At 37.0% G+C, this 25,827-nt stretch overlaps 1 protein-coding gene across 1 annotated transcript in view; it reads left to right on the top strand.

Moving 5' to 3' along the window:
* The first annotated feature begins 271 nt into the window (after positions 1 to 271).
* The window catches only part of LOC114256492 (diiron containing four-helix bundle family ferritin protein, putative (Protein of unknown function DUF455)), a 31,292-nt gene continuing 5,736 nt past the window's right edge, over positions 272 to 25,827 (top strand). Inside the window, exons 1-3 of the mRNA XM_082878830.1 lie at positions 272 to 774; positions 1,173 to 1,414; positions 1,494 to 1,590. Coding sequence (XP_082734956.1) covers positions 352 to 774; positions 1,173 to 1,414; positions 1,494 to 1,590 — 762 coding nt within the window. The 5' untranslated portion in view covers positions 272 to 351. The remainder of the gene's footprint in view (positions 775 to 1,172; positions 1,415 to 1,493; positions 1,591 to 25,827) is intronic.

The following is a 25,827-nucleotide window of genomic DNA, read 5'->3' as shown; positions in this document are numbered from 1 at the left end:
CCCAATAAAGTAACATGATATAGTGATATTGTGAGAAGTTGATAAAAAATTGACTTTTTAACTTTTTTTTTTAACTAAAAAAATTAATTTTTTTGTAATTTTTTTCGACTTTTTTTGTGTAAAAAAATTAAAAATCAAAGAATTAACTTTTTACTATGTTCCCAAATTGCCCCTATACGTTGGAGCATCACTAATTTTGTAAGCTACGTCATTTGAAAAAATTTAGGAGAAGAAATTGTATAAATAAATTATTTTTCTTTAAATTTAGGAGGAGAAATTCCCAGCCTAGCACTCAGTCAAAGGGTCCAAGGTAGAGAGAAATTGGGGTTCCATGACTCCACATTCCATGAAATGCAACTCCTCAAAGCCATGTTGTCCACCACACTAAGGTGTGCCTACTGCTCACCTGCGTCGACTCTTGGGCTAAAAAAGAAGCTCTTCTCTTCTTCTTCTTCTTCTTCTTCTTCTTGTTTGAAGCATCCACAATGGTCTGGTCTACAAAACTGGAGAGAGAACCCAGCCAACCACAACCGTTTCTGGGGACCCTCCGGTCCCCAATCACTGGCACTTTCAGGAATTGATGAATTAGATGATGGCCCAATGGCATTGAGTTCTTCTCTAACAGAGATGGGTGCTTTGGTTCTCAACACTGCTGACCCTCTAACCAAATCGAAGCTCTCTCACATGGCTTACTCTCTCTGGCGCCGACAAAATTTGCCAATCGGGGTTTCTCAACCTCCCCATCGTCCTGCTCGCTCTCCTAAACCTCAGCTGGTTCGATTTTCTATTTCTCAAAGCGATTGACAATTTTCTTTACTTGTCCAAGTTGAACATGTTTTCACAGCAATATGGGTCCTATCACATCTAATTGCATTTTGGGTATTCAAATATTGTACTAGGGTATTTTGGGTCTAATCCCATGTAATAGTCACATTGCATTTATGGGTTTCTGTTGTAATCACAGTTACATCTTGCTTTCTGGGTTTTGTACTTCCCGTGTAAGCTTTATAGCAGGGCTTTTGTCTACTTAATTCCTTTAGGTTGTCGGTTGAAAATTTTGATGATAGAGAATTGTGGGTATCCATTGATTGTTGATAGTTATTTACAGTGGGTTTGGGTTTTTTTTCCTAATTAGTTCTCCTCATTTATGGCCTGTTCTTTGTGAAATTCAGGTTTCCCCAAAGGAAATTCCAGCTCCCAAAAACTCGGGTTTGCCTCTCAATGCTTATATGCTCCATAATCTTGCTCATGTGGAGCTGAATGCTATTGATTTGGCATGGGATACTGTTGTGCGATTTTCGCCACACTCTGAGCTTCTTGGAGAGGGCTTTTTTGCTGATTTTGCTCATGTCGCTGATGATGAGAGTCGCCATTTTGCTTGGTGTTCACAGAGATTGGCTGAGCTTGGTTTCAGGTGAGAGGAGCTTTTAGTTTGTGTATGTTGATTTGTTTTCTAAATTGGCTAACAACTGTTGCAATACCCTTATGTATAGTTATGGAGACATGCCAGCTCATAATCTTCTTTGGAGGGAATGTGAGAAGTCATCACACAATGTTGCTGCACGTTTGGCTGCAATTCCACTTGTTCAGGTATACTTTAATCCGGAGCAGTCTTTTCAACTTCTGACTTGATTTCTTATGCTTTTAGAAAGCTCAAGCTTATTCCTTTCTTTTTTCATCCTTTTCAAGGTTTACTATCCAAAAGGAACTCTGTAATATAAAAAATGGTTCAGACTTCTTTAGTCATGGAAGAATCCTTCATTAGTGCATATCTAGATGAAAGATAAATTTCAAAGTTACTATAGTTTTTAATCTGTTTATATTTTATCTAATTGGTTATTACTTATATAGCAATAAATCATGCGTTTGTGAAATCTTAGGAAGCAAAAATGATAAAAGAAAAACTTTGGGTGAAATCTTAGAAATCTTTGTTCTTTTATTTTTTATTCTTTTAAGAAAAAATGATATAAGAAAAACTTTTTTTTTTTTTAATAGAAACAAGTACAAAATCTATCATTTATTAAGTGAGTTTCAATATGTTTGGGTGGAAATGCTAGAATCTCAGTTTTCCACTTCTTGTTTTGTGTTAGTTTGCTGCAAATGAAATGTCGTGGCCATTTCTGTAGAAATTAAATAAGATTTTGTCTCTTGCTATTAAATTTTAATATCTCTGTCTCTCTCTGTATTTTTTTTTTTTTTTTTTCGTTTTGTGTCCTACAGAATTGTATCTACATTTTGTTTCATTGGATTTCCACCAACCATGTTATTCTGCCATACTTACCTGAAATATATATGGATTCAAAGTTTATTTGGCTCTAAGATCCCTTCTTTTGGAAAACACTTGATGTAGCACAATAGGGGAAGTAGAAGAAAAGTAAAAAGAGATATAGAGAAGCCAATCCCAAATAATATATCAATTCTTCAATATTCAAGGCTAGTCTGAAAAAACATTACATAAAAGGCATATTTATAGGCAACTGTCAGATTTATATATGAAGAAGAGGAATGAAAGAAAAGAGAGAAAGAGAGAGAACGGCTGATTTTGTGTTATCAGTCTAATGATTAGAGTTCTCCCCTTACGCATGTGTTTATAATAAAAGACTGAAAAATGCAAATTACATAACTACCCTTAGACACAAATAACTAACATTTAACACTACCCCTCAAGTTGGTGCAAATATATCTCTCATGTCCAACTTGCAACAAATTGGATGAAAAACCTTACTACCAAGACCTTTAGTAAACACATCAGTCAATTGATTTTTAGACTTCACGAAGGGCATACATGTCAAACCCTTATTCAATTTCTCGTTAATAAAATGTCTGTCAATCTCATTATTCTGAATCCTATCATGTTGAACATGATTGTGAGCAATACTGATGACAGCTGTGTTGTCACAGTATAGAGTCATAGGATTACCACAAACAATTCCTATATCACCTAATAAGGACTGAAGCCACATGAGTTCACATGTACCATGCGTCATAGCTCAGCATTCTGCTTCTATACTAGACTTGGATACCACTGTCAGCTTCTTACTATGCAGTAACTTGATGTACGGTAAATGCCTCCAACCTCAAGTGACCATGATTAGAAAATAAAATTCTTTTTTCCAAGGCTGATTTAAGGTACCTCAAAATATGATACACCGCGTCTAAATGTGTTGCATGAGGATCATGCATAAATTGACTTATTCCAATTGCATAGGCAATATTTGGCCGAGTGTGGAATAGATATATAAGTCGTTCCACAAGTCTCAGATACCTATCCTTCTCCATAGAGTTACCAACTCCACTGCAAAGATGATGATTATCTCAATTAGTGAATCTACTGGTTTACAGCCTAACATGCTAGTTTCCTCAAAAAAATCTAGAATGCACTTCTTTTGAGAAATAAAGATGTCTTTGTTGGAGTTGGCAACTTTAATCCCAATAAAGTACCTCAACGGGCCAACGTCTTTGTTCTCAAATTCCTTGGCCAACTGCATTTTCAGATATGTCACGTCCTCCTCATCATTTTCTATCACAACTATATCATCTACACACAGTAAGTACAATTACCTTATTTGCATTGCGTTTAACGAACATAGTGTGATTTGCATTGATTTGCTTATACCCAAATCTCAACATAGCTTATAGGAATCTGTCCAACTAAGCCCGAGTAGACTGTTTCAAATCATATAAACCCTTCTACAACCTACTGACTTTTTCAACTGTAGACTAAGATGAGAATCCTGATGGCACATTCATATATACCTCCTCCAAATCACCATGGAGAAATGCATTCTTCACATCTACTTGCTGTAAATACCACCCCAAGTTGGCCACACATGAAAGAAGAGCTTGAATGGAAATCATTTTTGCTACAGAGGGCAAATGTTTCTTGATAATCAATTCCATATATCTGGGTAAATCCCTTGGCCACTAGTCTTGCTTTGTACCGTTCAATTTTCCCATCTGCTTTTTGCTTAATAGTGAACACCTCCACTTACACCCCACTAGTTTTTTTTCCATTAGGAAGAGGAACCAACTCCCAAGTATTATTTTTGCTTAGAGTTTGCATTTCTTCTACCGTAGCTCCTTTCTACCTATGATTATTAACCACTTCTTTCCAACCCTGTGGGATGCACACAAAAGACAAAGATGAAACAAAAGCATGATATACAAGAGACAATGAATCATATGTCACAAATTTAGAAATAGGGTGTTGAGTACAAGCCCTAACCCCCTTTGTTTGAACAATAGGCAGACTCAAATAATCAATAACAGGACCGTCAAATATAGGTGGAGAGATAGGTTGAGGTGCATTACCTATAGAGTCAGTCGAAAGAGGATCTGGAATTGGCACTAGGGACGATGATTGACTTGGCGGTACAAGGGAAGTTTGCTTTTTCTGACGCCGTGAATAAGTCTTAAGATCATCTTGTCCAAATGGCCACCAATATCAGGCTCATCATCAATAGCACTCTTAGGCTCCCTCTCACTACAAATAACAGCCCGCTGACTGGGAAGGAAGAAGGATAACTCATGTTTATATGACATCATCTCATCTGCAATCTCGTTTGTAATACCCTTTCCCTGAAGAGATGATGGAGGAGAAGTGAAAAAGGACTCAGATTCATGAAATGTGACATCCATGCTAACATACATTTTATGATTGTGAGGATTATAGCATTTGTAACCCTTTTAAATAGCAGAATAGTTAATAAAGGCACAACGCACAACCTTAGGATCAAGCTTTCCACGAATATGAGGGTGTAGATGAACAAAACAGACACCCAAAAACCTGAGGAGGAAGAGAAGTAGGATAAGTCACAGGAAGAAATTCAAGAGGAATTTGGAACTGGAGGATGCTAGAGGACATATGGTTGATAAGGTAAGCAGTTGTAAGAACGGCATCACTCCCAAAAGACTTAGGAACATTTATGGTAAACAAGAGAGAATGAGCAAGTTCAAGGAAATGGCTATTCTTGTGTTCGGCAACTCCATTTTGCTGAGGAGTGCCAACACAACTAATTTCATAAAGAATGCCATGCTCTTCAATCACCATCAACATACTCAGTTCCATTATCACTCTGAAGAATTTTGATTATAGAATTAAAAAGATTGGTCACCATTTTATGAAAAAGGCGAAAACAAGAGAAAACCTCACTTTTAGTTCGAACTTCGAAGTATATAAACCCAAAACAATCAATAAAAGTAATAAACCATTGATACCCAGAAGTAGAAATCATAGGGGAAGGCCCTCACATATCAGTATGAATAAGTAAAAAAGGAAAAACACTTCTTTTATTAACTGATGGATAAGAAGTACGTTTATGCTTAGCAAGTTCACAAGCTTCACAAACAAAATTATTCTTAGGACAATCTCGTACTAATGAAGGAAAAAGCTTCTCTAAATACTAAAGGAATGATGACCCAAACGACGATAGCACTGATTAAGGAGATGAAGTGAGGAGCAGATAGTGCACGGAAGAGCTTGGGTGGAGGAAAGGTAATCTAGAAGGGCCAACATTCAGAAAGTACAGTTCACCATGTGCTCTATCGTTGCCAATTGTTTTCCCTATAGCTTGTTCCTGAAAGACACAATGAATAAAGAAAAAGGTCACAAAGCAATTCAAAGAAGTAGTAAGGTTACTAACATGAGTAAGTTGGCAGAAAAATTAGGAACATGAAGTACAGAAGAAAGAGAAAGTGAGGAGCAATGAACTGAACCCTTGTCGGAGACGGAGGATAAAGTACATCAGTCACTCTAACCTTATCATGCCCAAAACAAGGAGAATAAGAATAGAAAAGACTAGAGGCATCTGTCATGTGGTTGGTAGCACCGAAATCAATAATCCAACAAGGCGACGGGGATGTCCTAAGAGCACTAGCAAGAATACCTGTGTGAGCAAAATTGGAATGAGTTGAAGTAGAAGGAATTGTGGTAGATGAAGAATCAAGCTGAGCCTTCAAATGCTTGAGAGTATGTAACTCATCTTGGGAAAGAGTACTGGTGTCAGAAGTACTACCAGCAATCTCAGACACATGAGCTTAGGGACGAGTTGAACGGCCACGACCCCTAGTAGGATGACCATTCAATTTCCAACAATGCTCACGATCATGTTTGTCTTTCTCACAATAATCACAGTTCAATCGATTTTTATCAACCAGTGTACCCTTAGTACCAAATTGAGCTGGACTAGGATTAGTGTCTTGGGTGGTAGGAACAATAACCAAAGCAGAATGGTCCTGAATAGAGGAATGGACCATAGCACTATGCGGACTCTCCTTTTGCTAACCAACAACATAAGCCTCGCGTAAGGTGGGAAAAGGAGAATGACCCCAACACTTGAACATGAATCTGATCATACTCCAAATTAAGACCAGCAAGGAAGTCACACACATGTTCATTCTTCACGGTTTGCTGAAACAAAGTGGCATCCTTGGGACAAATAGCCTGGAAACTCTGGTAATAATCTAGTTCCTGCCACAAGTTACTAAACTTAGCATAGTTCATCGCGAGCAATCTGTTCTTTTGATCCAGGCCTCGAATCTTCTTCCTCAACTCATACACCTGTGCATCATTACCTTGTTGTGAGCACATCTGTGCTGCAACAGTCCAAATCTTATGAGCGGTATCTAATAAAAGAAAAGTCTGACTAATGGTAGGCTGCATGGAGTTAATCAGCCAAGTCATAACCAAAGCATTTTCAGAAATCTATTGACTACGCAAAGGGTCATCATCATCAGGTTGTGAGAGCGCACTAGTAATGTAGCCAGTCAAACGTTTTTAATTCTTTCACAATGGTCTTCTATTCTAAAGATTTCACAAGGAAGAATTGTTCTTGCTTTTTCAAAAAGACACTCTTCTAATTGTTTCAAAAGAAGGATCTGAATATTCATGATTTATGAATTCAGAAATTTGAAGAAAAGTATTTATTTTTTCAAATTTAAAATCTTGATCCCAATTTATTTGTTTAATGAGTTGGAAACAAAGTTTCTGTAACTCATTTATTATGGTGGTTTGTTCCTCTAATTGAAATGATAAATTAGACATATGTAATCTAAACCTTTTTTGTATTCGGAAATGTGGGTTTTCTACACCAATTAATTCATCATAAATTTTTTTGGGAATACCAGGACTAAAAAAATCTTTAATTTCAGATTCATTTGGTTTAGATTTCTGAAATTCAAAAGGGACTGGATTGGTTTGTTGCTGTTGAAAAATAGGCATTGATGGAGCACTATAGACAACCTTTTTAGCTTTTGACAAACTGTCATATGCTTGACAACAAGCTCTAGGGAATCCCACAACTTGCGCGTTGCAATTGTTTCTATTTGTGTAAATTCTAGGTTGTCTGCCTGAAAAAACAACAAACTTTCTTCTGTTTTGGGGATTGCTTTTTTGGCAATTGTCACCCATTCTTTATTGGACTCAACGGGCTGTTTACCCTTGTTCATAGTTGAAAAGAGAGAACACTGGTTTAGTGATTTCTGATTAAAAATCTATAAGAAAATTATTAGTCCTTTCAAATGTTCAACTCCAAAAGTATATAGCAATTTCATTATACTATCGAAGTTGGCGGCCTTCTTCAATATTTTCCTTGTTAACTAAAAAAATCTTTTACTACTTGATTGTCTATTCTAACAATAAAACATTAAGGAGCAAGATATATATGGAATCTTTTTTAAAGCCAGTTTTATTGCTAAAGTTTCTTTTTAAAAAATAATAGGTTTAAATTTGCTAGGATTATATCCACAAATTAATTCTTGTTTCTGAGTTTTTATGGAAATAGGTTTTTCCAAGGTTTCGAAAAGCGGTTGCGGTGGCCGGGTATAAAGGCCGTAGCGTAACGGTTGCGGTAACCAGAACCGTGAATTTGTTTATTTTTCCCACAAGTTAAAGAAAACTTATTGATACGCATATATATATATATATATATATTTTCTAGAATCACATTTATTAGGGTTTAAAATAAGTTTTGATCAATTTTTGTTAATTTTTAAGTATGATCCAATATATTTCATATTTTCAAATCACTATAAAATGAGTTTTTTACATTTTATTTCAATAGTTAATGACTTTAAGAATAATTAATTTTAAATGTCTACAAATTATTTTTGATCAATACCTGAACCAATTGAATAAAAAATATTTACAATTAAGTATTAGATGAAATGATTATAAAAATAAAAGTTGTGCCATAAACAAAAAATATTTTTGAGTTTTTTAAAGACATTTTTTAGACAACACATTACAGTAGCAAAATAAAAAATATTTATAATTAAATATTAAATAAAATGATTATAAAAATAAATACAAGCACCGTTTATATATTTTTTATTTTACATACTAATGTAATAAAATAAAATTTAAAAACAATTATAAAGAAAATAAATTCATGCAAGATTTTTTCTTTGGACTTGAATCACTTGAGTATTTGTTCTTTTTTTGTAAGTTTTTATTTATTTTTTATTTTTTTTGGGAAAGAAAGTTATTCAGAATATTATAAAAAGGTGTAACGGTGTGTAAGGTACCACTACGGCCGTTACGTAACATCGAAATGGCTGTTACACATGTGAATTTCTTCACACCGCTATAGCGGCTGTAACGGGTGGTGGTAACCACCACAACCATTATGTTATGGTTGCGGCTGCTTTTTAAAACCTTAGGTTTTTCCCTATTTTTAATTCCATAGCTATTTGTTTCTTCGGACTCGGTCCAGAATTGAGAATGTACCGCTTTTAATACACATCCACAACATAAATCTGAGGCATCCATTTCAAGAATAAGCTTATCTCCTTTTTTAGGTAAATAAATTGTAGGCATGACTGTAATACTTTCTTTAATTTGTTTAACTAAATTAGTATCTTATTTTGATCGACAAAATTGTACATCATTCTTTAATTTTGCTAATAAAAGAAGTTCCAATTTTGCTAGATCTTTGACGTAATTTCTTCCATAATTAAGAATTCCTAAAAAACTTTGAAGTTGTTTTAGTTCACTTAATTCATCAAGAAATTCTTTTACTTTTGAAATAATATGTTCTTGTAATTTTAATCCTGTTGATGTAAGGATTAACCCTGAGAAATCTATTTCTTCTTTCTCTACCTCTATCTTTTTAGGGGAGAGAATAATTTCATGTTTTTGGAATTTATTAGATAATTGCCTAAGATGATTCTTGTGTTTTTCCATTGATTTGGAAAAAATAAGAATGTCATCTATATATACTACACAAAAATCTTTACGTTTGTTAAAAATAGAATCCATCCATCTTTGAAAGATTTGTGGTGCAGTATTTTATCCAAATGGCATTACATTCCAATGGTAATGTCCTCTCGGAATGCTGAAGGCAGTCAATGGTTTTAACTCTTCTGTTAATTGTAATTGCTAGTATCCTGACTTACAATCAAATTTACTAAAGACTTTTGATCATTGGGTTAGATTTATCAAAATATCTTTTCTTGGGATATAATACCCATCAAATTCTATATGTTCATTAAGCCTTTTATAGTTAATTACCATTCTGGCTTTTTCTTTTTTAATTTCTGCATGATTTCTAACCATAAATGCAGGGCATGAATGAGGACTAGTGGTTACTTCAATGAGGTTTTTCTCAAGAAGTTTATTAATTTGAATTTTGAATTCATCTATATCCTAGCGGGTATAGATCATTGGTTTTACCCTAATTATTATATTAGGATATTTTAATTTTAAACTACAATATCGGGGACTATGATGCCATAGTTTCAAAGGATTGTCACTAAAATTTTCAGTTAAAATTTTATAAATCCAATGAGATTCATCAAAGAGTATTTGTATATGGTGTTAAGTCACCACACCTAGTTGGCAAGAAATCTCGATCACATATATAATGTTGTTCCAACAAAGGAATTGTTACCAATTGTTGGTTGAGAGTTAAACTAATTGTTTTATCAGCAAGCATTATTGGTAAATATCCAAATAAAAAATTATTTCCAAGAATATAATCTCCATGCATATTTGGGAAGCATTAAACTTTTGGAATAACAAATTTGTTATTATTAAACCAAGCAGTTATATTTTTTGCTTTTAGAATTATGGAGGTGTCTGCTCCACTAACTCCTTTAACTGAGATGGGATGTTTCATTAAAATTCATTTATCCTTAGGTGTAGCATTCATTCTACATGTGCCTATTGTGGCACTAGTGTCAAGTAGAACACTAAGACTATATAGTTTATAACCAAACCAAACCAAGCCTTGAGTCCCATCAAATGGGGTTGGCTACATGAATCCTTCTTGTCCACGCGACCCTATCAAAGGCCATTTTGTTAGTCAAACTAAGACTATAGTTTATAGCCTTTAAAATTAAAAGTTCCCAAAACATAGGTATATTTTTGCTTTCCTTGGCTAGAGGCAAAAATTACTTCATTTTGTTTTGTTTGATAATGATAGATTTGAAACATTTTTTGTTCTTCAAATCTATGATGTGTTTGTGGCATGATAGGTACTTGTACTGTCTTAATATCAATAGGTTCTGTTTGAGAACTGCTGCGACTAATATCGTGTGTAATTTTTAGTTTATTGAATTTTTTCCAATCAGCTGATAAATTTTGTGCTGGTTGTTTTAATATGTTATTTGTTATATACAGATTACTACCAGATGCTTGTATTTCAACATTGCTAACAGATTTTCTTGCTTTTCTTCTGTTAGTTCAGAAATTAACCAATTTCTTGGAATTTCTAAATCTGGCCAATTTATAAGCTTTGGTTGAATTGTTGTCTCATATGGTTTTGGTTCCCACATGTCAACTATTTTTGTATCAATTGGTTTAATTGATGTTTCAGGTAGCCTTGTTAATTCATGGATAGTTTTCCATTGAATTGCGAGATCATAGGAATCTTTTTTCATTCTTCTATTTTGTGTTTTTAGACTAATCCTAATAACATCCTCTATATTAGGATCATCTATTGACACAAAGAAATTTGGTTTTATGTTAAACCATACTATCCCATTTACTAAATTAGATTGTACTCCTCCAATAATTGCTCTTATTGGATCATGAAATCTTTTATCTAATAAGACTGCTAAGATGGGTGTATCAGTACCTTGTCTAAACAAAGCAGTGATTTTTACTTGAATTAGTCCTATATGAATATGTCTTAATTCAGGATTATTCTTTTTACATCTAGCAATTTTCTTTTTGTCGAGTAAGGTTATATCGACATTTCCTTCATCCATAAATTGAGCCTTGGTGTTTCCAACATGTTGCTCAAATATTCTTATTGACCAGGGTTTGAATTTTGAAATTTTATAAATTTCTTCTTTTCGAATTCCTTGAAGTTTTTCATACTTGGCTAGTTGTTCTTCGGAAAAGACAATTTCTTCACCGATATAATCTCCTAATCGGAATGTTTTTGATTCCTCCTCATAATTTTTTGTAATCCTAGTCATCATAAAGATGCATTCTTCATCTTCATCTGATGAATATTCTTCACTTGAAATTTCATATAGTATTTCTTCTGTATCGAAATTTCTTCACCAAAACAAATTTCGAAGTCTTGTTCTTCAGGAACTTTTATCATCTTTTTAGCACTTGTTCCTTTTTTAGAACACTGAGGTGCATAGTGTCCTTCATGACAAATATAACATCTACAAGATTTTTTCTTGTTAGATGTTTTTGAAGAAGTTTTTCTTTTCTTAACATATTTTTTATGTTTAGGAAGTTTTTTTTTTCTTTTTCCAAGGTTTTCACTTAAATTTCTTTTTCTTGATTTTACCCTTTCTTTTATAAGGTGTGCAACCAATATTTCAATTTTCTCGTAAAATTTGGTCACAACAATTTTTTCCTTTTGTGGAATTGGTGATTTGATTTTTCTCTTGTTTCTTCGCTTGTACCGTTAATCACTGATTTGCTATTAGTCTCAAGACAAAGTTTATCCTAAATTCAAGATTACCACTATTTTCTAATTTTTCTAAAAATTTAGGATATTTTTAAAACTTAATTCATCCCATGGGTTTGGGAGTTTATGAAAAAATTAGTCTAACCAATAGGTATTTTGTGGAGGATCTAGAACATAGTAATATTTTTGAAATAATGTCGCATATCTTCAAATTGACGGATGTTACGTAGTTCTAGTTTGGATAGACCATAATTTGCATCTTCTTGCAAATTAATTTCTCCTGAATAGCCACACATATATTCTTTAATTATGGTGACAAAACCACTCAACATCTTATCAAAACTTAAAAAGTTTGATAAAAGAGTTGTTTTCTGGTTTTTCCCAGAATCAGATTTTGCCCATTGTCTTAGCCATTGCAAAACAATATCTCAAGGAGGAAGATGTGACTCTGATATCATGTTAGATTTACATATGAAGAAGAAGAAGAATGAAAGAAAAGAGAGAAAGAGAACGGATGATTTTGTATTAACACTCTAATGACTAGGGTTCTCCCCTTACACATGTATTTATAACAAGACTGAAAGGCACAAATTACTTAACTACCCTTAGACACAAATAACTCCAACACTTAACAGCAACTTAGGAAATCGTAATTAAAGTTAGCAAAATAAAAACTACAATAATTAAATCCTAATATAACAATAAAACGCAATAAATAATAAATATTGAATTAAACTAAAGTAAATTCCTATTTCTCAATTTAACTTCACCCAATGCCTTTTCCTTTCCAGTCATTCCAAAATTGATGTAGCACCAATGAGACGAGCATATAGAGAAAAGAGGGTGACAGGCAACCAATTCCAAACAATATATTAGTGCTTCAATATTCAAGCCAAGTTTCATAAATCATTACATAAAAGGCCTATTTGTAGGCATCCTAAGAAACCATAATTACCAAAACTAAAAATTACAATAATTAAATCCTAATAAAAAAAATCTAAAGAAAATACTAAAATAAATACGTAATCCTCAATTTAAGTTCATACAATGCCTTTTTATTCCCCATCAACAATCCATTCGTGTTCTATGCCTTGGTGAAAGTTGAAAGGTTGGTCACTGATTATCAACGAGATTAAGGGTTGCATGTGTTGTGCATATTTTGTATGTTATTATAGCAGTTAATGGCTTGATGAATGATTGCATGGAATTTATATGTGAAGTTCACCTACGAAAGACATAAAAAACTGGAATAAACACAGAACACCAAATTGCTAGGTCTTATGGATATGTTTGCTTGAAGGTCAGTTTATGATTACAAGTACAGAATTGGAAAACCTGCTTAGGATGATGTATAATAGATTGAAAGGCCTTGATTATTGAAGTTTTGAAAAGGGCTACTGTAGAAAAGACACATTTGGAAGTGCACAAACTTGGTATTTTTCCGTAACACTAATTTTAACTTGCATGGAGGCTCAATAGGAAGTCTATGCGATACACACACACATATATAATTGTTAAAATTCAATGTATAAAGAGAATTGTATAGAGAATGAATGATGTATTATTGATTGATGTATAGATATGTTACAATGATTCCTATATATAGAAGAGTAGGTGGTAGTAGGTGGTAGGTGGAGTAGGTGAAGTGGAGGTGGTAGTGGTGTAGTGGGTTAGGTTTAGTGGAGTAGGTGAAGTGGAGGTGATAGTGGTGTAGTGGGTTAGGTTTAGTGGAGTAGGTGAGGTGGTAGTGGTGTAGTGGGTGGATTTTAACAGCCCCCCGCAAACTCAAGGGGGATAGGAACTAACCAACTTGAGTTTGGAGAGAGTAACAAAACAAGAAAATATATAAAAATAAAAGAGGATAGGAGACACTGTATGGTCGTGTCAGACCATTGGTGAAGACACTGGATGGTGGTGTCATAACGTTGTAGAGGACACTGTATGGGGGTGCCATAACGTTGTAGAGGACACTGTATGGTGGTGTCATAACGGTGTAGAGGACACTGGATGGCGGTGTCAGACCGATGTAGAAGACAGTTTATGGGGTCATGTCGGACCGTTGTAGCAGACAATGTTGTGACAGTTTACGGAGTCTTGCTGGACCCTTGTAGAAACTAACCGGAATCAATGTCGGGACAGTTTACAGAGTCTTGTCGGACCCATGAAGGAGCTAACCGGAATCAATGTCGGGACAGTTTACAGAGTCTTGTCGGACCCATGAAGGAGCTAACCGGAATCAATGTCGGGACAGTTTACAGAGTCTTGTCGGACCCTTGAAGGAGCTAACCGGAATCAATGTCGGGACAGTTTACAGAGTCTTGTCGGACCCTTGAAGGAGCTAACCGGAATCAATGTCGGGACAGTTTACAGAGTCTTGTTGGACCCCCAAAAAGTCGCACCCTCAAAAGGTGTGCCCAATCTTTCAAAAGGCGTGCCATCAAAAGGCGTGCCAAATCCATAAAAAGACGTGCCATCAAAATGCGTGCCCAATCCATAAAAAGGCGTGCCATCAAAAGTTGCGCCCTCAAAAGGCGCGCCCACTTCATCAAAAGTCGTGCCCGACAGAAAGCGTCGAGCCATCAAAAGGTGAGCCGGAGACGCGGCAAGGCACGTGAGCGACAGAGCGGCGTGTCGGCCGCGTCGCCTGTGTCAATATAAACCAATGCGGAGGCGGAGGAAACCAAACCAGACTGAAACCTTTGAACTTGTTATTCTGAAACAATCTGTAAATACTTTGTATCCAACCCTTCTCGGAAACACTCAGCAACCCAAAAAACATGGCCTCTTCTTCCCGTTCAGCTACCCAGAATATGGCCTCTTCATCCCGTGGTCTACTCACTCTCTTTCCCGACCTCAATGAGTCAACAAGAGAGAGAACTGGTGCGGTGGCCAGTGAACCTCAACCAAACACCTCTGTGTTTGCTCCGTTGAACTTTCCGATGCGGTCGGTAGAGCAAAAAATGGCGGTGCAAACTGATATTGAGGCCAATCAATATACTCTGAAGTCATGTGTGGAAACCATGACTGCGGTCACAAACTTGTCGCACCGGCTGCAGAGCAGGACAAATGAGGTGCAACAGTTAAACTCCCAGCTGGCTCTGCTCCAACGCATGTATAAGGATGCGCGAGCAGAGATAAGTGTGCTAAAGGCAGAAAACAAGGAGCTGAAGCGGAAGGCCACCGTGATGTTCCGATTCGGAGGTCCGCCATATGCTGCAGTGGAGGAGCAGGGAATAGTGATCGTGCCCAGTGGAGTGGGAAACACGGAGGCAACACCGTCAAGGGCCGCCCAGGACGGAGGCAAGAAGAAAAGACCGGTGGAATAGGCGAAGAGAAGAAAAATCCCGCCTGTGGATGTGGTTGTTTGCAGAAAAGAAAACAAAGCCGTTGTTTTTTTTTTTTTTTTGGTGTAAAATGATGATCGGGGTGAGCCCCGACATGAATAAAATGAGTTTGTGGAATGATGAATGTTTTTTTTTTGAAAAAGTAAGGGAATCGAATAATAAAAAAATATGGAGATAGTGATGAAATGATAAGTATGGTGATGATGAATATATAATAAGGAATAAAAATAGACCACCAATTAAGTTTTATAATAAAAAAATAAAATTTGGGCGGTGGAAAATGTGATAATGATTTTGGGTGGAGAATATTTTAGAATGAAAAAAATGTATATATATAATAATAAGAAAAGTGAATTGGGTGGCCCGAGGAGGGTTCAATTCATTTGCTTATTTATTTAGTTATTTTATTTGTTTGGGGAAAAAGAGTGGATCACATCAGTTTATTTATTATAATAACAAGAAAGTGGGGTGGTGTGTCAAGCAGGGGCTATGAGGAATTTTATTTTATTTGTTTGTGGTAGTGTGTTGAGTGTGTGCCCATGTGCATAGGTCTGCCGAGAGGGAGAGAGTAAATGCATGGGTTGGTATGTCAAAAAGTAGAATAAAAAGAAAAGTGCACATGGGAAAGAGAGATAGACAACCCTAAGCTTGCATTCTTGTATTGTCCTTCCACTGTCTTTATTAAAGGTATCTTGTGGAAGCTCATCGACATCAGCATCTGAAGCCACAATTGTGTTTTGTAGGAGAAATTTATCTTTGCATTGCATATCTGGAGGGTATTCTGTTTGAGCTTGAAGGGTGACAGTTCTTGCTGCAGTTGCCGTGTTTGTCGCATAGCTGTATCCCTTTCATCCTTCAGATGTTGCAAACCCGGAATATCATCATAGCTTGAGGAGCTGCGCATAGAGTTGTTATTAAAACTTCGATCATCTGGGTTTCCAAGGGCTGCTTGAGGAGACATATTTCCTTCTGGGCCAAATTTAAACGGCAGTGCCATTTCTGTATGATATGTGGAAAGGGATTCAAGAGAGAGCAGCAAGAAATTTGACAGCGGAGTGAAGGTATGTGTAGAGGTCCGGCGGACGGCCAAGGCGAGGCTGCCGCCCGCCGGTGAAGCGGAATCACTAAGTTCTTAACCTTGCTCTGATACCATGTTAAAATTCAATGTATAAAGAGAATTGTATAGAGAATGAATGATGTATTATTGATTGATGTATAGATATGTTACAATGATTCCTATATATAGAAGAGTAGGTGGTAGTAGGTGGTAGGTGGAGTAGGTGAAGTGGAGCTGGTAGTGGTGTAGTGGGTTAGGTTTAGTGGAGTAGGTGGAAGTGGAGGTGATAGTGGTGTAATGTGTTAGGTTTAGTGGAGTAGGTGAGGTGGTAGTGGTGTAGTGGGTGGATTTTAACAATAATTCTTCATCATGCGTAAGTGCTATTGCGGATGATTATGTGTACACCAATGTATGTATAAAAAATTGATGTTGATATGATTTGAGATAATGGTGCATTGTCTTTGACTTTTTGAATAATGATGAACTACGTAGCACATACACTTCTATGGAGGAAGTGTGTCGTGTCGGACACGACTCTCTGCGGACACTCCTAAATTGTTCAACACTTCTTCAACATGTCTTAATTATAAATGTATATTTATAATATTAGACACTTCAAAGATAATTCTTCAACTCATTCTTCAATGTATTTCATTTAATAGTCCCATTGGCATTCACATATCCTTGATTTAGGTATACACTATCTTCGCCAAATGGTTGTTTTAGTGTCTATCTTATCTATGGTCGTGTGATTTAGTCACCTTAGTCCAGTGCATCAAAAAGCACATCTGTCTTTCCAAGAAATTAGAAGTTAGACTCAGCCTTGATATATGACCATGGTCAAAGAAACTAAAACTCTAATGAAATTACTAATTTTAAATAAACTAAAAATTCAAGTATTCAGTTATTGTTTAACCAATTCATATTAGTGTAGGCCAGTTTTTGTAATAGTGATGCAAGGGAGCGTCAAGAAGTTGCATGACAATGAGTCATGTGCAATGGAATGCAAGGTTGTCACGAAGGAGTGTGTAATTTGATGTAAGAGATTATGACAAAGAGTCACGTGTAATGGGATGCAAGAGGTTGTCTCAAAGAGTCACGTGTAATGTGATGCAAGAATTTGTAACATCTATGTTTATAATTGCATGTTAGGGTGTGATCTATGAAGCACGAACAATTCGAAATAGGAGTTATATCAGTGTCAGACAAGGGGACACGCCGGGGACACATACGGTACATGCCACTTGGTGTGCTCCTTTAATTTTATTATCATTTTTTTTGAATGGGACACGCTGGGACACAGTAGGGTTCTTTTTAATTTTTTTTTTTTTAAAAAACTTTTGGGGTCAAAGTGTAAATTTAATGAAGTAAAAAAACAAATACAAAATAAACTCTAAATCCCTAAATTAGAACAACCAAAGAAAGAGATCTAAATCCCGAAATCAAAAGAAAAAAAAAGAAAGAGGAGAAGAATTCGAAAGGACTTCGAACCAGAATTCGATTTCCATCTCCAGTCATTCACAGGTCCAGTTGATCTCCATCTCTATTTCGACCTGGTAAGTCTCTCTTCTCTTTCGTCTCTGTCTTGCCTCTCGTCTCTCCCTCTCTTCCGAAACTCTCTCTCTCTCTCTCGTGCACGCGCGCGCGCACGGGTGCATACCTCTCGTTTCTCTCTCTTCCGAAACTCTTTTCTTTTTTCTCTCGCCTCTCGCGTTTCTTTCTTTCTTTCTTTCTTTTTTCTTTTATTTGAGAAGATTTTATTTTTACCCCTATATTTTGCCTTGATTATCAATTATACCTCCAGACTATTGAATATTTTCAATTTTACCCCCATACTTTTAAATTCCTATCAATTTCATGTCGTCTATTTCCATTAAGGAAGTGGATGGAATGGATGACGTGGCCCCCTATACTTTTAGATGGAGGGAAAATTAACGGTTTCCTGCCAAAACCCTAACCTTCCCTTCTCTTCTCTTCTCTTTTTTTTTTTTTTGAATGATTCCCTTCTCTTCCCTTGAACCTACAAAAACACGGACCAAAGAAGAAAAAAAAAAAACAGAGTGTGAACGATATCAGTGGGAGAGAAGAAATGAGGAATAATTGAAGCTCAAGAAATCAAGGGAGATAGAACGCAAGTGGTGTAGAGGAGGTGTTTTTCAATGTTTGTGGAAGAAGGCTGATACACACATCATGGACCCATGCAAATCCTTGGAGGAGATTTATGAGTTGCCCTAATAATGGTTGCAATCACTTTACATGCGTAGGCCCACCCATCTACGATCGGGCAGTGCAGATCATTCATAGTCTGTTGAAGAAGTTGAATAAGATAGAAGCACAGTTGAAAAGGAGGACTGGAAAAGAGAGGAAATTATGGATTTGCTTGGCTCTGTCATGGTTGGTTGTAGGAATATGGTTTGTAATGTAAAGTTACTAATTGCAAGTTGTATGGTAGTGTAAGAATGAATGGAGTCTATATCTTGTTATGAATCATATGTAATGGGTGAACTATTGTTAATGAAAAATTATGATTTCGAGATGAAAATTGCGTTTGGTGACCTATTATTTTTGTGTCTATCATTTGTGTTTGGTGGCCTATTATTTTTGTATCTATTATTGTGTTTGGTGAATAAAACACAGAAAAAAATTTAGGGGGTGATGATGCAATTGTGACCCACACACAGGAAGCACACAGAAGTTGGGAAAGGATTGTGACTCACAAAACGCACTTGTGACTCTCGCACACAATTTGAAATTCACACAGAGCAAAAAGCTGGAAAAAAAAAAAAAAAACCCAACAATTGTTGCTCCAAATTCAAATTGGTCAAAACAATACAGTAAAGGCACCAAATTGACATTCTTGCTTTCACTTTGTGTCCATCCCTAAACTAAAAATTGAAAAAAAAACAAGCACCAAAACACACACACATAGCAGTCCATCACCAATCAAGACATAAACTATCACAACAGTAGTAAAGGCACTAAATTATCATTCACATACATCAGTTCACACACTTGTCATTCATTTGGCATCACCAATGATACAATTATCATTCATTCGTACTGTGCAAAACATAAACTAACAAAGGAGCAACCAATACAAAAACCAGGCTTTACATGTACAAAAAGCCCCTACCACTATAAAGGTCATGTAATATGAAATTGTATTTGGTTATATTCCACAAACAAAAATAATAAAAACCTTCACATCCATTACATTGTATTCCATGTTAAACAAAAACAAAAACAACATTTGTCATTCATTTGCCCCTACTCTATTTCAGCTGCATTCTTGCTTTCACCCAGCGGAGATTTGACAGCATTAGCATTGTACACCACTCTTCCTCTCAATCTCATTTGACCTTGCAGAGGAGTGTTGCTATTGGAACTTACTAGAGATGGTGTCACATCCTGGCTTGCATGCAATAGAGTTGAGTCACTTGTTTGTACCATTCTCCTTTTTACCTGCAATAACCATCATCATTGTTAGGACATATGCAAGGAAGACATTATTTAAATTAACAAATAAACCTTGAAAACTTATAGCCAAATTCTTCTTCCTAACTTGAGTTGCTTGTGTAACCTGACTCTCAACTTGACTTCCTTCAGGCTAACTCTGACCTTGTCTTTCTAGAGGCTGACTCTAAGCTTGGCTTCCTAGAGGTTGGGTCTGACCTTGGCTTCCTTGAGGCTGGGTTTGACCTTGGCTTCCTTCAGACTGGGTTTGCAAAAACTAAAAGACAAAAGGTAGCAATGGTGAAGTTAACAAAATGCATTAAAAAAATGAATTAGTTGAGTGGAGCTCACAGGACCTTTCAAGTAGGTGAATTGGCCTTTGACTTTGCATGTCCTCTTGTTGTGTCCCAACTTGCCACAATTCTTGCATGTAATCTGATTTCCCCTCCTTCCTAGCTTATTTGATAGTTGTTAAAATTGATGTATTATTGATTGTTGTATTGATGTCTATTACAATGATTCATGATTCCTATATATAGAAGAGGGTGAGTGTGTAGTAGGTAAGGAGTAGGTGAGGAGTAGGTGGAGAGTAGGTGAAGTAGGTGAGTGTGTAGTAGGTGGTAGTGGTAGGTGTGTAGTAGGTGGATTTTAACAGCCCCCCGCAAACTCAAGGGGGATAGGAACTAACCAACTTGAGTTTGGAGAGAGTAACAAAACAAGAAAATACATAAAAATAAAAGAGGATAGGAGACACTGTATGGTCGTGTCAAACCATTGGTGAAGACACTGGATGGTGGTGTCATAACGTTGTAGAGGACACTGTATGGTGGTGTCATAACGGTGTAGAGGACACTGGATGGCGGTGTCAGACCGATGTAGAAGACAGTTTATGGGGTCATGTCGGACCGTTGTAGCAGACAATGTTGTGACAGTTGTTGTGACAGTTTACGGAGTCTTGCTGGACCCTTGTAGAAACTAACCGGAATCAATGTCGGGACAGTTTACAGAGTCTTGTGGGACCCCTAAAAAGTCGCACCCTCAAAAGGTGTTGTGACAGTTGTTGTGACAGTTTACAGAGTCTTGCTGGACCCTTGTAGAAACTAACCGGAATCAATGTCGGGACAGTTTACAGAGTCTTGTCGGACCCATGAAGGAGCTAACCGGAATTAATGTCGGGACAGTTTACAGAGTCTTGTCGGACCCATAAAGGAGCTAACCGGAATCAATGTCGGGACAGTTTACAGAGTCTTGTCGGACCCCTAAAAAGTCGCACCCTCAAAAGGTGTGCCCAATCTTTCAAAAGGCGTGCCCAATCCATAAAAAGGCGTGCCAGATATGATGGCGAGGCACGTGAGTGCCTTGGCTGGCGCGCCCGTTTGTCGTCTGGCGTCAAGTGGCGCGCGATACGCGTGGCTGCCTCGGCTATTTAACCAAGACGGAGGCTGAGGCTGAGGCTGAGGCAGAAGCTGAGATAGAAAAACTGAGAGAAACCTCTGAAAAATTCTTCGTTTTGCTGAGAAAGATACTCTGTAACACTCTGTTGTCCAGAAAAATGGCTTCGTCTTCCCGCGGTCTGCTCACCCTCTTTCCCGACCTCAACGAGTCAACAAGAGAGATAACTGGTGCGGTGGCACTGGAACCTCAACCAAGCGCCCCGGAGTTTGCTCCGTTGAACTTTCCTATGCGGTCTGTGGAGCAAAGAATGGCAGTGCAGTCGGATGTGGAGGCAAATCAGTATATATTGAAGTCATGTGTGGAAACAATGACTGCGGTTACAAATTTGTCGAACCGGCTGCAGAGTAGGACAAATGAGGTGCAGCAGTTAAACGCCCAACTGGCTCTGCTCCAACGCATGTATAAGGATGCGCGAGCAGAGATAAGTATACTAAAGGCGGAAAACAAGGAGCTGAAGCGGAAGGCCACCGTGATGTTCCGATTTGGAGGGCTGCCATATGCTGTAGTGAAGGAGCAGGGAGGAGGCAACTTGCTGGGTGATCTAGGAAGCACGGAGGCAACACCGGCAAGGGCCGCTCAGGACGGAGGCAAGAAGAAAAGACCGGCGGCAGAGTAGAGAAGAAAAATCCCACCTGTGAATGTGGGTGTTGGTGTGTATGTTGTTTTCTTCTTCTTCTTTTTTTTTTTTTTTTTTTTTTTTTTTTTTTTTTTTTTTTTTTTTTTGTATGTGGAAACATGGTGATCGGGGTGAGCCCCGACATGAATAAAATGAGTTTGGTGTGCAGATCTTCCTGCTTTTTTTTTTTTTTTTTTTTTTTTTGACGGAAGATAGGGTGATGCTCACGAGTTGTATAATAAGGAAAATTGATGGAACAAGAAAGATAAAAAAAAAAAAAATAAATAAATAAAATAAAAGTAGGAGTAGTGAAAATATATTATAATAAATATATATATATATATATATATATTTAAATAAAAGAAAAGAAGGAAAGAACGTGGGTGCAAAAGTGTGAAAGAATGTGGGTGCACATGGTTTTGGTTTTATGATGCATTATTTTAATATATATATATATATATTAAAAAAAAAGAAATGTGAGATTGAAAGGGACCAGAGAGAGTGGGTGTAAAGTGAGAGAGAGAGAGGAGAGACATGTGCAAAGCAAGTTGTGTGTCGGTTTCTTTTCAAAGAAGATGGAGTAAAATAATAAAAAAAGAAAAAGAAAGTTAAGTGGGTTTTCAAAAGATGGAGTAAAATAATAAAAAAAAGAGAAAAGTTTGTGCAGAACCATCAAGTTCCTGATTTAAGAAGTCTTCAAGACGTGAGCGACTTTGTCACCAAGGCTGGTTATGGATCAGAAAGCGAAGCAGATGAGGAAGCGGCAACTGTAAGTCTAGCAAGTGATCTTGGTAGGGTTAACCGAGCTTCTACAAAAAGTGCTGTCAAGCTTCAAGAGATTGGACCTAGGTTGACTCTTCACCTCATCAAAATTGAGGAAGGATAATGTTCTGGTGGAGTCATATTCAGTGAATACGAAAATCATGGTGTAAAGAAAACGCAGCAAGAGGAAGTGCAGGACATGGGTGTTAGAAAGCTTGAAAGAAGACAAGAGGTATTGTAAACAGGAGTGGAGACAAGTTGGTCCAGTTCGCCACTGTGGAGGCTTCTCCGACGCGCAGTGCGTGCATCCACGAGCCACCTCCGCCTGAGAACTTTCCGATGAAGACGAACTCGACGAGCTCTCTCTTTGCTTAGTAAACGCCTTTGATTCTGCGATCATCGGAGTTTCAGATTCAGGCGAGGAAGGCCATCGTTTGTTGATTGAAGAGGCTTTGGATCGTTTGCTTACAGTTGCACAAATCTGTGTTGATTTTGTTGATGAGTTGGAAGATGCAGGAAAGGGAAGGTACGTGTAGAAAATTCTAGGGGACTAGGTGGAGGTCCGGCGGGCAGCTAAGGTGAGGTTGCCGCCCGCCGGTGAAGCGAGAATATTAGGTTCTAAACCCGCTCTGATACCATGTTAAAATTGATGTATTATTGATTGTTGTATTGATGTCTATTACAATGATTCATGATTCCTATATATAGAAGAGGGTGAGTGTGTAGTAGGTGAGGAGTAGGTGAGGAGTAGGTGAAGTAGGTGAGTGTGTAGTAGGTGGTAGTGGTAGGTGTGTAGTAGGTGGATTTTAACATGCATCAATTGGTACATTAGTGTTCTTCCTCTTATTCAGTCTTGGCATCCCAGCTCTTTTCTTCACATCAGGTAAGCACTTTAGCATATTCAGTTGTTGGCCACATTTGTCTTCCATTGATTGGATTCAACATGTTCTCGTAAATCCTCAGGTAGGTTTCAACTTTATAGTAATGATGCACATACTTTTTTGGGTCATCACCCATATAGTTTGCAGCAGCCACAACATGGGCACAAGGAATGCCTGATAGATCCCATTTCCTACATCCACAAGTCCACTCTTTGAAGTCCCCCTTATATTGCTCGCCATATGGGCCAACAACTTCAAATTGGAAACCCCCATTCCATCTAGGAATCTAGCCAGCTGCACTCCCCTTTACCTTCTCCAAAATATTATGAATCTTAGTTAGAGCATATAGGGCCTTTGTTGTACCTTTTCATTGCTTCATTTCTTTTTTGAACTGTTTCCTTCAACAAAACTCTTGTCTTCTCCAACATGGTGATCACAGGTTTATCCCTAGCTTGCAACATGCTTGAATTGAAACATTCACATAGATTATTTAACAAAATGTCACACTTGGGCAAAACATGGAAGTGACTCCTACTCCAATGGATTGGTGGTCTTTCAGCGAACCAATTGTATGCTTTTCCATCAACTCCTTTGATTTCTTCCATGACTTTGGTGAATGTAGCAATAGTGCTTGCCCTAGCAACCTTCCATAACAAATCCTTTAATACCCTGCTCACCCTTGAAATTGTTTTACAAATGCCTTACACAAAACCTGTGCGAGGCATTTGGAAAGAGCTCAGTCACTGCATCAATTAGGCCCTTTTGCTTGTCACTCATGAAAGTGTAACAATGGGAATTCACAATGTTCAAGTCTTGCCCTAACAAATTCAGAAACCACAACAATGTTTTCTTCTTCTTCCCCTTAACAATGGCATAAGCAAATGGAAATATACAATTATTTGCATCTATCCCCATTACAGTCAACAACACTCCACCATGTGGCCCCTTCAAATGACAACCATCCACTCCAATGATTGGCCTACAAGCGTTCTAGAAACTCTTCTTCAATGGACCCCAACACAAATGCAATCTCTTAAACTTGGACATTTGCTCATCCCCTTCATGAACTTTTGGAACTTCTTTCACCTTCATGCATATTGTTGTTCTAGGATTAGTACTCCTAATCTCTTCTACATAACCCCAAAGCATTGCAAATTGTTTAGCTGCAGTACCCTCAATCATTGTCAAAGCCTTTTTTTTTGCCCTCCTCATTTTCTACATGTCAATTTGTACATTGTGCTCTATTGCAATGGTGTTTGTCAATGACTTAATTGGCCAGGTAGGGGTTAGCCTAATCCGTTCCCAATACCTCTTCACAATCCATCTACTACTCATATGTGGCACATCAAATATTCTGTTGCATGTGTGTTCATCTACAAAAGTTTTGATCCTATACACCCATTCTGTGACACCCCTGTTCCGTAGTATGTTAATTGGTCCTTAACATGATGTGATTATGTATTTTGATATGATTTTGTGTTCCACTATGTGAAAATATGTGGTTTGAAATTTTATCTGTTCATCGTAGGAATATCTGTTTGAGTAGTCTGTTTTGGAAATTTAATTGAGGGCCTTATCGGCCACGGAACCCGAAATTGATTACGCCATTGTGGTTGGCATAATTTTTAGGACCTACGGTGAAATTTAATTGAAATTTGATTCTGGTCAATTTAAACTGATTAAATTGATAAATTAAGTACCCCATTATTTTATATTAAAATATTTGTTAGTGGGGCTTGTTGTATATTTGCATTGCACTCTCCTTTAGCTCTCTTAAAACTCAAAATCTGAGTTAGACAATTGAGAGTGAGAGAGAGGCCGGCCATGGAGAGAAAAAGGGAGAGATTTGTGTAATTTGGGCTCAAGACTTGGGAATTTGAAGATCTAGCTCAAGATTTGGCTAGAGCTTGAGTGTTGAAGCTCTTAGGTAAGTGATTTCTTGAACTCTTACTTGTAATTTGTAAGTTCAAGGGTTGTTTGTGATCAAGAACATGTAATGAGTTGATTTTTGTTGAGATTGAAGTCTTAGAACTCATGCATGTAAGAAATTACTTTGAATTTGCATGTTTGAGCTTGAAACACATGATTCATGTGGAGTTTTGGGTAAAGCTCATGTTGTAGTCACCATTTGTACCATCTAAGTTGAGAATGATGAGCATCTCCCACATGGATGTACAAATCATGGGAGTATAAGTCTTGAATGTTTGAATTTGAGCATGTTGATGATGGGTTTGAGACAATTTGGGACATGCATGTAGATAATTCATGTAATTGAGCTTCCTAATGTTGTAATCTTGCATTAGTAGCATGTTAGCATGTGTAAATGTGTAATTTGAACCATTGCATGCAAGAAATGTAGATGGAAAACTGATTTGGAGCTCAAGAACAC

This window comes from Camellia sinensis, chromosome 7, assembly GCF_055761805.1.
Source record: "Camellia sinensis isolate YWXY chromosome 7, ASM5576180v1, whole genome shotgun sequence".
Taxonomy (NCBI): Eukaryota; Viridiplantae; Streptophyta; class Magnoliopsida; order Ericales; family Theaceae; genus Camellia; species Camellia sinensis.
Note: the sequence above shows the minus strand (reverse complement) of the source record. Positions and strands in the feature narration are given on the sequence as shown.